Source organism: Pantherophis guttatus, chromosome 2 (assembly GCF_059756535.1).
Source record: "Pantherophis guttatus breed Tessera chromosome 2, ASM5975653v1, whole genome shotgun sequence".
NCBI classification, from domain to species: domain Eukaryota; kingdom Metazoa; phylum Chordata; class Lepidosauria; order Squamata; family Colubridae; genus Pantherophis; species Pantherophis guttatus.
Genome location: NC_142064.1, coordinates 289,074,820 through 289,090,021, shown reverse-complemented (window position 1 = coordinate 289,090,021; position 15,202 = coordinate 289,074,820). Strand labels below are relative to the sequence as shown.

The 15,202-nt window shown below is 45.3% G+C and overlaps 2 protein-coding genes across 10 annotated transcripts in view; both read left to right on the top strand.

Annotated features, from left to right (window-relative positions):
* The window catches only part of LOC132710762 (uncharacterized), a 139,707-nt gene that overhangs the window by 89,313 nt on the left and 35,192 nt on the right, over window positions 1-15,202 (top strand). Inside the window, exons 1-2 of one of the 7 annotated variants that reach the window (XM_087884791.1) lie at window positions 11,822-14,533; window positions 14,915-15,201. The exons of 3 other annotated variants lie outside the window; for them this stretch is intronic. In XM_087884791.1, coding sequence (XP_087740917.1) covers window positions 15,031-15,201 — 171 coding nt within the window. In that variant the 5' untranslated portion in view covers window positions 11,822-14,533; window positions 14,915-15,030. Of the gene's footprint in view, window positions 1-11,821; window positions 14,534-14,914; window position 15,202 lie in introns of those variants that run through there. 3 more of the 7 variants (XM_087884790.1, XM_087884788.1, XM_087884789.1) reach the window with 3 other exon arrangements.
* Window positions 15-13,361, top strand: LOC117658308 (uncharacterized). 3 transcript variants are annotated; one of them, XM_087884814.1, is made up of 6 exons: window positions 15-820; window positions 1,196-1,482; window positions 1,729-1,843; window positions 4,043-4,110; window positions 5,335-5,464; window positions 8,273-13,361. In XM_087884814.1, the coding sequence occupies exons 2-6, from the start codon at window positions 1,369-1,371 to the stop codon at window positions 10,762-10,764; spliced, it is 2,919 nt and encodes a 972-aa protein (XP_087740940.1). In that variant the 5' UTR covers window positions 15-820; window positions 1,196-1,368; the 3' UTR covers window positions 10,765-13,361. The 3 variants fall into 3 exon arrangements, with proteins under 3 accessions (XP_087740940.1, XP_087740942.1, XP_087740941.1); XM_087884816.1 differs by lacking the exon at window positions 4,043-4,110 and having other exon boundaries at window positions 706-820; XM_087884815.1 differs by lacking the exon at window positions 15-820 and having other exon boundaries at window positions 823-1,482.

Here is a 15,202-nt window from a genome sequence, read left to right as displayed (position 1 = left end):
TCCAGTCACAGATGAGACGCCATTCCCCCCCATCTTGATTTCTTCACCAAATGGTCTCATTCTGAGGTAAAAGTTCTGGAACATTCACTAGTTTGAGCTTTTTCTCCTTTTTGGAATTTGGTTTACTTTTGAGATTTCTTGTTCTTCAGCATTATTTCCTTGGTCAGGATTGTGGCTGTGTCCCATCTTCCTCAACTTAAGACCAAAGTGCTCAACAACCGCAAGACACAAGCTGTGCTTCCCAGAGAGCCTCCTGGTCCTTCTCTTCTGACCACCTGGCTGCTTCTGACTGGATTTGGACCCTTTTGAGGCCTCCTCCAATCTCTGCCCAGCCTTCAGGGCGGCTGTTCCTGAGGGAAGCGAGTTCAAATCCTCCAGAGAGATTTTTCTCCATCTCCACAGACGATTCCTGGACAGGAAGATGGAGAAAGTGCCCCTTCTGTAGACGTTGAAGCCTTTGTCTGCCAGGGAGCAATGGAGAGGGGCCTTTCTCCTACTCTCAAGCCCATCATCCCTGCCCTCTCCCTTCCCCTCAGACGCGCTCCTGTTTCCCGCCTTTTCTACAATCCTGGCCCTTTCCGCGTAATCTACCAGAGGGAGCCTCCTTCTGCTAAGAGAAGGTAGCGTCATGCGCTTCCCCATTGGTCCACTGGAGGGCAAACGTCACAGCTGCCTTTCCTGAGGAGGCTGGGAAGGAAATGACATCACGAAGGCTTGCCGCTCTAGGACGCCGCACTCGCTCTCTTTAACCCCCGGGTCTCCACAGGAGGCGGAGAGGCTGCGGGAGAATCTGGCGGGGGGAGATCCAGACGTTCCCCCGGTGAGTTGGGGGCTCTTCCCGGGCAAAGGGAGGCGCAGGAGGGAGAGACTCTAGCCCGGCCCTCCTTCGGCTTCAACCCCGGGTCCCATGCGAAGAGCCCGAGTGGGGGGAGGGGAGGGTCGGCCTTCGGAGGCCCAGCAGGAGGGGAGAGAAGCCGGGCGAGGAGGAGGCAGGATTCGCACCAGGCTCCCTGTCTCCGGACGGGAGAGAAGCGGGGCGACCTCTCCAGCTGCCTCCTTCCCGGCCCTGCTCGGGGGCACCTCAGTCCTGCGCTGGGATGAGCCTCTTGGGGCTCCGGGGAGGTTGGGGGAAGGTCGCTCAGTGGCTGAATTCCACTTTCTAATTCTTAATATTTATTTTTTCTTCCCATCTCAGATACAGAAACTGGAAGCCATTTGTGGTCTTTGCAAGGCAAACTTTTCTCTTGGGGGAAGAAGAAAAAGAGCGGAATCCCTTGGAGGGATCAGTCCTGCAGCCCCAGAAATGGTCCCGTGAAGGAAAAGGCACCTGGAGACCCAACAGCAATTCCTGGCTCTTCTGCCCCAGAGATGGAGAACTGGGTGCAGGAATATGGAGCAGAGACCAGCTCTCAGGCGGTGGCCCTGGCTGAAGGCTTCCTCCTGAGCCAGGCAGAGGACGAGAAGGAGCAGGATGAGTTGCAGGTAAGAATTCAAAAGAGAATAGAGAATCTGCTTTAATACTTCACCCCTCCTTCCCAAACCTCTCTGACATTCATAATATGTGGCAATGTCCCACCAATTCTTGTAGGACATTGTTCCATTGTTTTCTCATTCAGCCACCCTGATGGATATTGGGGGCTTTGAGGTGGCGTTCTGAATATAGGAATCCACTTTATGTCATGTGATGTGCATTAATTCTGCTTCTTCCATCCTTCTTCCTATTGGAAGTGCTGCACTGTGGAGATCAGAGATCCTGAGAGAAAGAAGAATCCATCAACTCCCCTTCAGGGGTTATTTTTCAGGAGGATCCCTTGGGAAGATCAAACTCAGGACACCTCAGGAGGTAATTGAAGATCCTCCAATTACTCATCTGTCTTAACTTCACGCTCTCTTCTCTTCTATACAATACTTTCTCCTATTTATACTTCTTTGCACTAATTGCATCTGCAGATAATTGCCCAGCGGGCCTCTTTAGGTGAGCCTCCTGCTCTTGGGGGAAGGAGGAGATTGAGGTCCACCTGAAAGGGTGTGCAGAGGAATTGGGCGATTTTTCTGGAAGACAAAATTACTCGACTTGGTTTCCAGTTATTTCCAGTTTCCATATCTCCAGGGGGAGGTCGTTCCAGATGGCAGGTGCCCCCACAGAGAAGGCTCTCCCCCTGGGGGCCGCCAGTCGACACTGTTTGACCGACGGCACCCTAAGAAGCCTCTCTCTATGGGAGCGTACTGGTCGGTGAGAGGCTACTGGTGGCAGAAGGCGGTCTCGTAGATACCCCGGTCCCAAGCCATGGAGCGGTGTAAAGGTGGTAACCAAACCTTGAAGTGCACCCGGAAGACCACCGGGAGCCAGTGCAGCTCGCGCAGGAGGGGGGGTCACATGGGAGCACCACGTCGCTCCCATAACCACCCGCGCAGCCGCATTCTGGAACAGCTGTAGCCTCCAGGTACTCCTCAAGGAGAGCCCCATGTAGAGAGCATTGCAGTAGTCCAGGTGGGAAGTGACGAGGGCATGAGTGACCGTATTTAACGAGTCCCGATCCAGAAAGGGACACAACTGGCAAATCAGGCGAACCTGATGAAATGCCTTCCCGGCCACAGCCGTCAAATGCTCTTCTAAAGACAGCTGTGAGTCCAGGAGGACACCCAAGTTGCGAGCCCTCTCAGTGGGGGCCAACGACTCGCCCCCAATAGTCAGTGATGGCACCAACTGACTATATCGGGATGTCGGAAACCACAGCCACTCAGTCTTGGATGGGTTGAGCCTGAGCCTGTTTCTCCCCATCCAGATCCTTACAGCCTCCAGGCACTGGGACATCACTTCAAGGGCATCGTTGGGGTGGTCCGGGGTGGAGATGTACAGCTGATTGTCATCAGCGTATTGGTGGTACTTCACCCCAAAACCACGGATGATCTCACCCAGCGGCTTCACATAAATGTTGAACAGAAGGGGTGACAGGACCGACCCTTGTGGCACCCCACATACAAGGGGCCTCGGGGTCGACCTCTGCCCCCGTGCCAACACAGACTGCGACCGATCGGAGAGAAAGGAGGAGAACCACCGCAACACGATGCCCCCCACCCCTAACTCTTCCAGCCGGTGCAGCATGATACCATGGTCGATGGTATCAAAAGCCTCTGAGAGGTCTAATAGGACCAGGACAGAGGAGCAACCCCTGTCCCGAGCTCTCCAGAGATCATCTACCAATGCGGCCAATGCCATTTCCGTGCTGTACCCAGGCCTGAAGCCCGACTGGAACGGATCCAGATAAGCCGATTCAGCCAGGTACCGAGGGAGCTGTCGTGCTACCACACTCTCAACAACCTTCGCAACAAAGCGAAGGTTGAAGACTGGATGGTAATTAGGCAACACTGTCGGGTCCAGGGAAGGCTTCTTGAGAAGAGGTCTCACCACCGCCTCTTTCAAGGCGGCAGGGAAGACACCCTCACTCAAGGAAACATTTATAATCCCCTGGAGCCAGCCTCGTGTAACCTCCCGAGAGGCCAGCACCAGCCAGGAGGGACACGGGTCCAATAAACATGTGGCAGCATTCAGTCTACTCAGTATCCTGTCCACGTCTTCAGGAGTCACAGAATAAAACTCTTCCCAGATAATATTCTCATGACCTGCCTCCATCCTCCCCCTTGAATCTACCCCGTCAGAGTCCAGGTGTTCCCGAATCTGAGCGATTTTATCATACAGATACTGTACAAAATCCTCGGCTCTACCCTCCAAGGGGTTCTCCCGCGCTTCCTGAAGGAGTTCCCGTTTTAACTATTGCAACGGGCTCTACATGGGGCTGCCCTTGAAGAGTATGTGGGCTCCACTTGGTGCAAAACATAGTGGTCCAAATGGTTTTCTGCAGATCCCAGTGTGCACGTTTATCAACTCTCCTGCAGGAGCTGTATTGGCTGCCAATTTGCTTCCGGGTGCGATTCAAGGTTCTGGTTGTCGCCTTTAAAGCCCTTCATGGCTTCGGACCAGCTTATCTGAGGAAATAAATATTTTGTTAATTATTATTTTGAAATTATTTATTTCTTACAGAGAAACAAAGAATGAAATTTTCTGGTTTTCATGACAGCGATCAAACACTGGCTGAACCTCTAAATCAAGTAAGAAAAGGAAAAATTATTAGATCTGTATTCTCCCTTCAGGAAGTGAAGTGGGTGTGCAGAATGCTCTCTGCTTCTATTCCCTTGTTTGGATTGGATTATTTTTGTGTCCTTCCACAACATGGACAGCAGAATAGCAGGTTGAAGTTGCTGTCAGCCAGCATAGCTTCCTCTGGTTGGCTTGTTCTGCTAGGTGCTCCTCCAAATTTGCCTTTACAGGAAGCATTTCTTTTAACGTCCTTGAAGAATTAGGAATAAACGTATGACAGTGGCAGGAACTGCTGGACCACTTTTCTTTTTGTAATTTATCAACCTCCTAAGGTACAGATTAACAGAGTTGGAAGGGACCTTGTAGGTCATCTAGTCCAACCCCCTAACACCATTTCTGCAGTTGGCAGTCTTCTGAAGGAAACTTCTGTTCCATGGGTTGATTGCTTTCACTGTCAGAAAATGTCTCCTTATTTCCAGGTAGAATCACTCCTTGTTCAATTTCCATCCATTATTCCTTGACTGGCCTTCAGGTGCTTTGGAAAATAGCTTGACCCCCCTCCTCTCTGTGGCAGCCCCTCAAATATTGGAACACTGCTACCCTGTCTCCCCTGATCCTTCTCTTCATTAGACTAGCCATGCCCAGTTCCTGCAAACGTTCATCGTATGTTTTAGCCTCCAGACCCTTCATCATCTTGGTTGCTCTTCCGTGCACTCTTTCTAGAGTCTCAAAATCTTTTTTACATCATGGCAATCAATACTGGTTGCAAAGTTCCTATGTGTGGTCTTACCAAGGCATTATAAAGTGATACTACAACTTCATGTGATCTTGATTCTATCTCTCTCTTAATGCAACCTATGATTCTGTTGGGTGTTTTTTGGCAACTGTAGCACACTACTGGCTCACGTTTAACCGATTGTCCACTAGGACTCCAAGATCCCTGTTGCACTTTCTACTGTAGAACCAGGCATCACCTATTCTATGGCAGTGCATTTGGTTTTTCTTTCCTAAATGTAGCACATTACATTTCTCACCATTGAAGTTCATTTGGTTAGAAGTGCCAATCTCTCAATCCTTCTATATCTCAAGCTTATCTTGTGGAGTGTTAGTATTGCTGTCAATTTGGTCTTGTCGGCAAATTTGATGAGTTCCCCTTCTATCAGCTTGTCTAAATCATTGATGAAGATGAACAGCTCTTGCTAATCCTCCTGTTCTGTTCTTTTTCCCGTGTTCAGGAGAATCTTGTGTCATTCGAGGAGGTGGCTGTGTATTTCTCTGAGGAGGAATGGTCTCTGCTGGATTCTGATCAAAAAGCCCTGCATTCGGAAGTCATGCTTGAAAACTATAGGAACGTGGTCTCCCTCGGTAAGTTTTTTTGTCCCAAATCAGAGAGTTCAAGAAGCCAGATTATAGTTAGTTTTTTATTAAATAAATCACTAATCAGATACTGTCTCCTGGGAGGGAGAAGGAAAGGATCTGGCCTTCTGGTACTCCAAAGAAGGAAAGAGTCAATGTCTCTTTGTTGAGATGCTTTTGGGCCATTTCTTTAGAATAAAATAGAACACAACACAACACAATACTTATTTGGCCAAGTGTGATTGGACACAAGGAATTTGTCTTGGTCCATACGCTCTTGGTGCACATAAAAGAAAAGATACATTCGTCAAGAGTCATAAATTACAACACTTAATGATAGTCATAGGGAACAAGTAAGCAATCAAATCATATATCAGCAAACAGTCAATATAAGTCTTAAGGATACCAGCAACAAGGTTACAGTCATACAGTTGTAAGTGGGAGGAGATGGGTGGTGAGAACAATGAGAAGATTAATAGTAATGCAGATTTAGTAACTAGTTTGACAGTGTTGATGGAATTATTTGTTTAGCAGAGTGATGACATTCAGGAAAAAACTGTTCTTGTGTCTAGTTGTTCTGGCATGCAGTGCTCTATAGCGTCCTTTTGAGGGCAGGAGTTGAAACAGTTTATGTCCAGGATGCGAGGGGTCTGTAAATATTTTCACAGCCCACTTTTTGACTCGTGCAGTATACAAGTCCTCAATGGAAGGCAGGTTGGTAGTAATTGTTTTTCTGCAATTCTAATTATCCTCTGAAGTCTGTGTCTGTCTTGTTGGGTTGCAGAACCAAACCAGGCAGTTATAGAGATGCAGATGACAGACTCAATAATTCCTCTGTAGAACTGGATCAGCAGCTCCTTGCACAGTTTGAGCTTTCTGAGTTGGCGCAGAAAGAACATTATTTGTTGTGGTTTTTTGATGACGATTTTGAAATTAGGTGTCTATTTTAAGTCTATATTTTTCCATTTCTATTTGAACTTATCTGTGGAGGCTGAAAAGAATGAGGTTTGCTTTTATGAGGTCATGTGAGAGGAATGTGTTGTCATTTGTCCTCTGAAACCTCCCAAAATTTTGTGAGAACAGAACTTTCATGCTCAGGCCCTGGAAGAGCATTCTCCCAATCCAATTCAAGAACAAAGACCTTATGCAGTGTGACTTAGACTTTACGAGGATATAGCAAGACGTTGATTCCTTTACCTGCTTGGATGCATTTGCAGAAAAAAGAGGCCTTAAGTAGTGAGAGATACGCAAGGTCAATAGTGGGAAATCTGGCACTATTGATCTCACAGAATCTAGCACTACAGCAGGGGTGAAATGCTCCCGGTTCGGACCGGATCGCCTGACGTGGTAGCGAGGAGGGCAGGTGGTTAGGAGAACCGGTACCAAAAATCCCTGCCCCCCGCCCCCCCCATGCCTAGATGAGCCGCGTAATCATCAGAGGCTTTTTTTAAATTATTAAATGCATTTTTTCTACAACCACTTCAGCCGAAAGACTGCTTTTAAAAGTAAAAAAAAAGCCTCTGATGATCGCACGGCTCAGCTGGGATTATCAGAGGCCTATAAAAGCATTTTTTCTACCACCTCTTCTGCCAAAGAGATTGCAGGAAAAAATTCTTTTAAAAACCTCTGACAATCAGGCAACTCAGCTGAGATCATCAGAGGCTTTTAAAAGAAAAAAGCCTCTGTCAATCAGACAAATCGGCCAAAGAGATTGTAGAAAAGATGCTTTTAAAAGCCTCTAAGGATCCCAGCAGAGTTGCCTGATCGGCAGAGGCTTTTAAAGTATTTTTTTACAACCTCTGCAGCTGAAGAGGTGGTAGAAAAAACGGTTTTAAAAGTAAAAAAAAAGTTGGCCACGCCCACCCAGTCACATTCCCCCCACCAAGTCACGCCCACAGAACCGGTAGCAACAAATTTTACATTCCACCACTGCACTACAGTACTTTAGGCCTCTGTTCCTAGCTAACCAAGGGCTGCAATACATCCAGGGCAAAATGCTTTGCAAACAAAGGGAAGGCCTCTTTGTTTTCAAAGACTTTTGCCCTGGATCTCGTGCAGTCCTCAGTTTGTAGGGAACAGAGGCCTAAAGTACTGCAGTGCAAGATCACGCAAGATCATTAGTTTGAGATCTTGCACTAATCATCTTGTGTGATCTCGCACTAAAGTAGTTTAGGCCACGGTTCTCTGCAATTGGAAACCTGTACGAGATCCAGCCAAAAAACCCTTTCAAGCCGAGGAGACTTTGGGGCAGCAAAATAGCCATTTTTGAAGCCTCCCAACCTTTCCAGTCTCAGCACAATGAGTGTTTACAAGCCAATAGGAGGCTTCAATCAAGGGACTTTGCTCCAAAGTCTCATCGTTGGGATCAAGGAACTGGCCGAGCGGGAGTCCTGCCTGCCTGCCAGAGGCCGTGGAGTAGCTGCTCCAAGGTACACCGGGGAAGAAAGAGCTTTTTTCAAATTTGTTTTAGTTCTCACAGGTCTCTGCTAAAATTAATCCATCCCAGTAAATCTTAAGTTTTCTCCTTATACGTCCTTGGATGTTTCCCCTGATTATTCCTTGACTCAAAACAGACTTTGATTGAGATTTGCAGATCTTTAGATAATTGTAAAGAAAGAGATGTTTTCTACATATTTTCAAAGCTTTCAGGACTCATGAAGATAGAAATCATCCTGTCTATATCACACCGTTGTAAGCATGCAAACATAAAACATAATGGAATTTTGGAAAAATTCAGAAGGAAATTCACTTGACTTTGTACGTTTGATTTTTTTTCTCTAACCTTGTTATCATTTTCATTTCTCTTCTGCTTTGAAGGTAATAATGGGCAGGAGAATCAACATTTCTGTGAACTGTTCCAAGTGATCAATGCTAAAGATGGAACGGAGAAGTTTGGAATTCGAATGGAATTAGAAACCCATGATAGAAACCAGTCAAATGATTGGAATCAGGAAAGCTCAGCTTCCACTGATGCTGCGATGCAAGACTTTCTTGCCCAACAGGAGAAAATAAGGAAAAAATATATTGGGAATAGTATGAAGCCAATCAAAGCTGAATTACAAGTAAAAGAACACTATTTAAGCCAAAACAAAGGAGAAGATGCTATAAGAAGACACACCGGACAAAGTTACAATGGGACATTCATTCCTTCTCTTGGAAATAAGTTCCTTACATCTCAAAAAGTGATAGACACAAAAGAGAAGCCTTACAAATGTTTGGAATGTGGAACATGTTTTGGAAAAAGCAGGCAACTTACTTCCCATGAAAGGATTCACACTGGGGGGAAGGTATACAAATGCAGAGAGTCTGGTAACAGGTTCAGAAGACGTAGTAATCTTATTTCCCCTAAAAGGATCCACTCAGGAGAGAAACCATATAAATGCATGGTATGTGGAAAGACCTTTGCTCGAAGAGGTCATCTTATTTCCCATAATATGATTCACACAGGGGAGAAGCCATTTAAATGTATGGAATGTGGAAAGACTTTTACTCACAGAAGTAATCTTATTCGCCATAAAATAATCCACACCGGGAAGAAGCCATTTAAATGCATGGAGTGTGGCAAGATGTTTAGTCAAAGAGGTCATCTTACTTCCCATAAGAGGATCCACACAGGGGAGAAGCCATTTAAATGCATGGAATGTGGAAAGACCTTTGCTCAAAAAAGTCATCTTATTTTACATAAAGTGATCCACACAGGGGAGAAGCCATTTAAATGCCTGGAGTGTGGAAAGACCTTTGCTCAAAGAAGTAATCTTATTCGCCATAAGATGATCCACACAGAAGAGAAGCCATATAAATGCATGGAGTGTGGAAAGTCCTTTACTCGTAGCAGTGTTCTTACGATGCACAAAAAGTTCCACACAGGGGAGAAGCTGTATAAATGCATGGATTGCGGAAAGACCTTTGCTCAAAGATGTAATCTTATTTCCCATATGAAGACCCACACCGGGGAGAAGCCGTATAAATGCATGGAGTGTGGAAAGACATTTGCTCGAAGTGCTAATCTTAATTCCCATAATATGATTCACACAGGGGAGAAGCTGTATAAATGCATGGAGTGTGGCAAGACCTTTGCTCAAAGAAGTAATCTTATTCACCATAAGAGGATCCACACAGGGGAGAAGCCATTTAAATGTATGGAATGTGGAAAAACCTTTGCTCAAAAACATCATCTTATTTTACATCAGGTGATCCACACAGGGGAGAAGCCATTTAAATGCATGGAATGTGGAAAGACTTTTGCTCACAGAAGTAATCTTATTCGCCATAAGAGGATCCACACAGGGGAGAAGCCATTTAAATGTATGGAATGTGGAAAAACCTTTGCTGAAAAAAATCATCTTATTTTACATCAGGTGATCCACACAGGGGAGAAGCCATTTAAATGCATGGAATGTGGAAAGACTTTTGCTCACAGAAGTAATTTTATTCGCCATAAGATGATCCACACAGGGGAGAAGCTGTATAAATGCATGGAGTGTGGAAAGGCCTTTACTCGTAGCAGTGAACTTACTATGCACAAAAAATTCCATACAGGGGAAAAGCTGTATAAATGCATGGAATATGGAAAGACCTTTGCTCGAAGAGGTCATCTTAGTTCCCATAATAAGATCCACACAGGGGAGAAGCCATTTAAATGTATGGAATGTGGAAAAACCTTTGCTTACAGAAATGCACTTACTACCCACAAAAGGATCCACACAGGGGAGAAGCCATTTAAATGCTTGGAGTGTGGAAAGACATTTGCTCAACGTGGTAATCTTATTTCCCATAATATGATTCACACAGGGGAGAAGCCATTTAAATGTATGGAATGTGGAAAGACATTTGCTCAATGTGGTAATCTTATTTCCCATAATATGATTCACACAGGGGAGAAGCCATTTAAATGTATGGAATGTGGAAAAACCTTTGCTTATAGAAATGCACTTACTACCCACAAAAGGATCCACACGGGGGAGAAGCCATTTAAATGCATGGAGTGTGGAAAGACCTTTGCTCGGAGATACCATCTTAATTGCCATAAGAGGATCCACACAGGGGAGAAGCCATTCAAATGCATGGAATGTGGAAAGACCTTTGCTCAAAAATGTCATCTTACTGTACATGAGGTGATCCACACACGGAAGAAGCCATTTAAATGCATGGAGTGTGGAAAGACCTTTGCTCAAAAATGTCATCTTACTGTACATGAGGTGATCCACACACGGGAGAAGCCATTTAAATGCATGGAGTGTGGAAAGACCTTTGGTCGGAGACACCATCTTAATTGCCATAAGGTGATCCACACGGGAGAAGCCATTTAAAATGCATGGAGTGTGGAAAGACCTTTGCTCAAAAATATCACCTTAATTGCCATAAAATGAGCCACACAGGAGAGACCATATAAATGCATGAAATGTGGAAAGAATTTTGCTCAGAATGGTAGTCTTCTCATAAAAGGATCCATGCTCAGGACAAACTATATAGCAATAGCAATTCACATAGACTTATATACCACTCCACAATGCTTTACAACTTTCTCTCAGCAGTTTAGAAAGTCAGCATATGCTCGCCAGCAATCTGGGTCCTCATTTTACCCACCACAGAAGGATGGAAGCTGAATGAACCATGACCCTGTCAAAATCAAATTACTGGCTGTGGGCAATTAGCCTATAGTATAGCATTTTAAGCACTGACGCACCATGTCTCTATAGATTTTTATATGTCTGCATATTGTACCATTCTTATCCAAAGGAGACAAGGTTGAATCCAAGAAAATGAAATTTAATGTGGAAAAAAGGAACATTTTACACCTGGGCAGGAAAAACAGATTACATGGCTCAAAAATAGTAACTGTGAAGGGTCCTTGGAGTTGGAATGGATGATCACTTAAGCATGAATCACCTGTGTGTGGCAGCAGTTAAAAAAAAGTGCATACAATCCTTGGTTGTATAAACAGAGGCATAGAATCAAAATCACATGAAGTATTAGTACCGCTCCATAAAGCCTTAGTAAGACCACACCTGGAATACTGCATCCTGTTTGGGTCATCACATTACAAAAAAGATGTTGAAACTTTGGGCAAAGTGCAAAGAACAGCTAAACTGATTAAAGGCCGGAAGACTAAAATAAGAATGGTTATAGGAACCGGGCATGGCTAGTCTAGTGAAGAGAGGGACCAGGGAAGACAGGATAGCAGTGTTCCAATATTTGAGGGGCTTCCACAGAGACGAGGGAGTCTAGCTATTTTCCAAGGGATCAGACAAGGAATAATGGATGGAAACTGATCAAGAATTTTTCTGACAGAACAATCGACTAATGAAAGAGCTTGACTTCAGAAGTTGTGGGAGCTTCATCACTTCATTTGTCAGAAATGGTGTAGGGTCTCCTGCTTGGGTGGGGGGTTGGACTAGAATAGATGAATTACAAGGTCCATTCCAACTCTGTTAATCTAATATCTAATTTTCCCCCCAAACCACCAGAGGGCAAGATAAGAAACAAATGGATGGAAACTAATCAAGGAAAGAAGCAATCTGGAATTTCTTTACAGTGAGGACAATTAACCAGTGGAACAGTTCACCTTTAGACATTGTGGGTGCTTCATCACTGGACAGAGGCATAGAATCAAAATCACATGAAGTATTAGTCCTGCTTAGGGTGGATTTGATTTAAATCAAGTTGATATAAATCACTATTTAAATATGATTTAAATCACTAGTAAAAAGGCTTGATTTAAACCATAATTTTTAAAGAGCAACTGCCATCTCTGTCCCTCAGCGGCTCCTCCTGTGATCTGCTATTGACTCGCCGAGAGTCCCAATATTGCAGAATATACAACCTCGTCCTATATAACTAAACTCCATTTCATGCTGAATAAACTAAATTATTAATGTATCTTAAATAGAAACTATCTTTAGATAGATTTTTTACTCCCAAAGCATTTTATTAAAATGAATTTGATCCAAAAAAATCGATTTAAATCAAAAAAATCTGATTTTTTTGATTTTTAAAAAAAAATCATTGATTTTTATCCACCCTGGTCCTGCTCTATAAAGCCTTAGTAAGAACACATCTGGAATACTGCATCCAATTTTGGTTATCAAATTACAAAAAAGATGTTGAGACTTTGGAAAAAGTGCAGAGATTAGCATAGGCTGAATAAAGGCCCGGAGACTAAAACATAAAATCTTCCATAAAATCACGGAACGGAAGGATACCGTGAGGGGATCTTTGAGATCATCTCATTCAATTTCAGAGCCCACACCTGATCCCATGAGATTGGAGCTCCAGAACTCAAAGTGACCAAGAAGTGACTTCAAGAAACTTGGTGGCTACATCAGAGCTCCAGGCTTAACTAGACCAGGGGTGTCAAACTCGCAGTGCCATGTGCTGGCCACGCCCACCCCTGGTTTAGGCAAAGGGAAGTTGTGATATGTCACGTGATCATAATGTGATACCACGAGTTTGACACCCCTGAACTAGACCAAGGTCTCTAAACGTGGTAACTTTAAGACTTACGGACTTCAACTCCCAGAATTCCTAAGTTGTCTGTGGGAGTTGAAGTCTTAAAGTCTGAAAGTTGCTGAGGTTCCTGAAGTAGACAATGGGTGCATATTGCTTAATTACTGTATTGCAGAGATGTTATCTAAAAGAGAATCGGAAGGACCTGGGTCCTTCCCTTTATACAATAACCTTTCAATTGGGGATTCATAATGACTACCTTACAGAAAATTACAAAATTAAAATCATGAAATGTCATAGACAGGAACGACAATTGTAATAAACTGGTCCATTTTAATAACTTATAATATGGTATACTTATATGTATATTGAATTGAATTGAATACTTTATTTGGTCAAGTGCAATTAGACATGCAAAGTGTATGTGTGTATTTACGTACACATAAACAAATACAACACAGAAATAGATCTATTTATTCACGCTGAGTGGATCTCTTGGGATGTTTCACATTTTCTTCCTGCTTGTTTCCCTTTTATATGTATCTTGGATATATGTAAATATAGTTCCTCGATTATGTTTGGTGAAACATAAAATCATTTTTCACTCTTTTCCTGTCACCATTTTGCAATTCCATCCTTTCTCCAGTCACAGATGAGACGCCATTTCCCCCCCCCCTCTTGATTTCTTCACCAAATGGTCTCATTCTGAGGTAAAAGTTCTGGAACATTCACTACTTTGAGCTCTTTCTCCATTTTGGAATTGGTTTACCTTTGAGATTTCTTGTTCTTCAGCATTATATCCTTGGTCACGAGCAGCCGCTCGACCTTTCCAATTGCTTTAATTAATTGAATTAATTATTTTATTAAAATAGCTGAGAATTAATTCTTACACACCCAGAGCCATGAACGTGAGAAGGGCAGCTTCATATATTGAATTAAAGAAATGAAAACCGATAGAAATCTCAATTTTTCTGATTGTGGCTGTGTCCCATCTTCCCCCACTTAAGACCAAAGTTCTCAACAACTGCAAGACACAAGCTGTGTTTCCCAGAGAGCCTCGTGGTCCTTCTCTTCTGACCACCTGGCTGTTTCTGACTGGATTTGGACCCTTTTGAGGCCTCCTCCAATCTCTGCCCAGCCTTCAGGGCGGCTGTTCCTGAGGGAAGCGAGTTCAAATCCTCCAGAGAGATTTTTCTCCATCTCCACAGACGATTCCTGGACAGGAAGTAGAGGAAGATGGAGAAAGTGCCCCCTCTGGAGACGTTGAAGCCTTTGTCTGCCAGGGAGCAATGGAGAAGGGCCTTTCTCCTACTCTGAAGCCCATTATCCCTGCCCTCTCCCTTCCCCTCAGACGCGCTCTGTTTCCCGCCTTTTCTACAATCCTGGCCCTTTGCGCGCAATCCACTAGGGGGAGCCTCCTGCTAAGAGAAGGTAGCGTCATGCGCTTCCCCATTGGTCCACTGGAGGCCGAACGTCACAGCTGCCTTTCCTGAGGAGGCTGGGAAGGAAATGACATCACGAAGGCTTGCCGCTCTAGGACGCCGCACTCGCTCTCCTTAACCCCCCGGGTCTCCACAGGAGGCGGAGAGGCTGCGGGAGAGTCTGGCGGGGGGCGATCCAGACGTTCCCCGGGTGAGTTGGGGGCTCTTCCCGGGCAAAGGGAGGCGCAGGAGGGATAAACTCTAGGCCGGCCTTCCTCCGGCTTCGATCCCGGGTCCCATGCTCCCCAGCCACCCTCTCCATGCGAAGAGCCCGAGTGGGGGGAGGGGAGGGTCGGCCTTGCGGAGGCCCAGCAGGAGCGGAGGAGGCAGGATTCGCACCAGGCTCCCTGTCTCCGGAGGGGGAGAGAAGCGGGGCGACCTCTCCAGCTGCCTCCTTCCCGGCCCTGCTCGGGGGCACCTCAGTCCTGCGCTGGGATGAGCCTCTTGGGGCTCCGGGGAGGTTGGGGGAAGGTCGCTCAGTGGCTGAATTCCACTTTCTAATTCTTGCTATTTGTTTTTCTTCCCATCTCAGATACAGCAACTGGAAGCCATTGGTGGTCTTTGCAAGGCAAACTTTCCTCTTGGGGGAAGAAGAAAAAGAGCGGAATCCCTTGGGGGGATCAGTCCTGCAGCACCAGAAAGGGTCCCATGAAGGAAAAGGCATCTGGAGACCCACCAGCAATTCCTGGCTCTTCTGCCCCAGAGATGGAGAGCTGGTTGCAGGAATATGGAGCAGAGACCAGCTCCCAGGCGGTGGCCCTGGCTGAAGGCTTCCTCCTGAGCCAGGCGGAGGAGCAGAAGGAACAGGCTGAGTTGCAGG

Bases quoted from the DNA above. Each gene is read 5' to 3' on its own strand.
- LOC117658308 (XM_087884814.1), top strand. From the start codon at position 1,369: ATGGAGAACTGGGTGCAGGAATATGGAGCAGAGACCAGCTCTCAGGCG. The intron at 1,483-1,728 runs GTAAGAATTCAA...TCCTATTGGAAG, and splicing joins AGGAGCAGGATGAGTTGCAG to TGCTGCACTGTGGAGATCAG. The intron at 1,844-4,042 runs GTAATTGAAGAT...TATTTCTTACAG, and splicing joins AACTCAGGACACCTCAGGAG to AGAAACAAAGAATGAAATTT.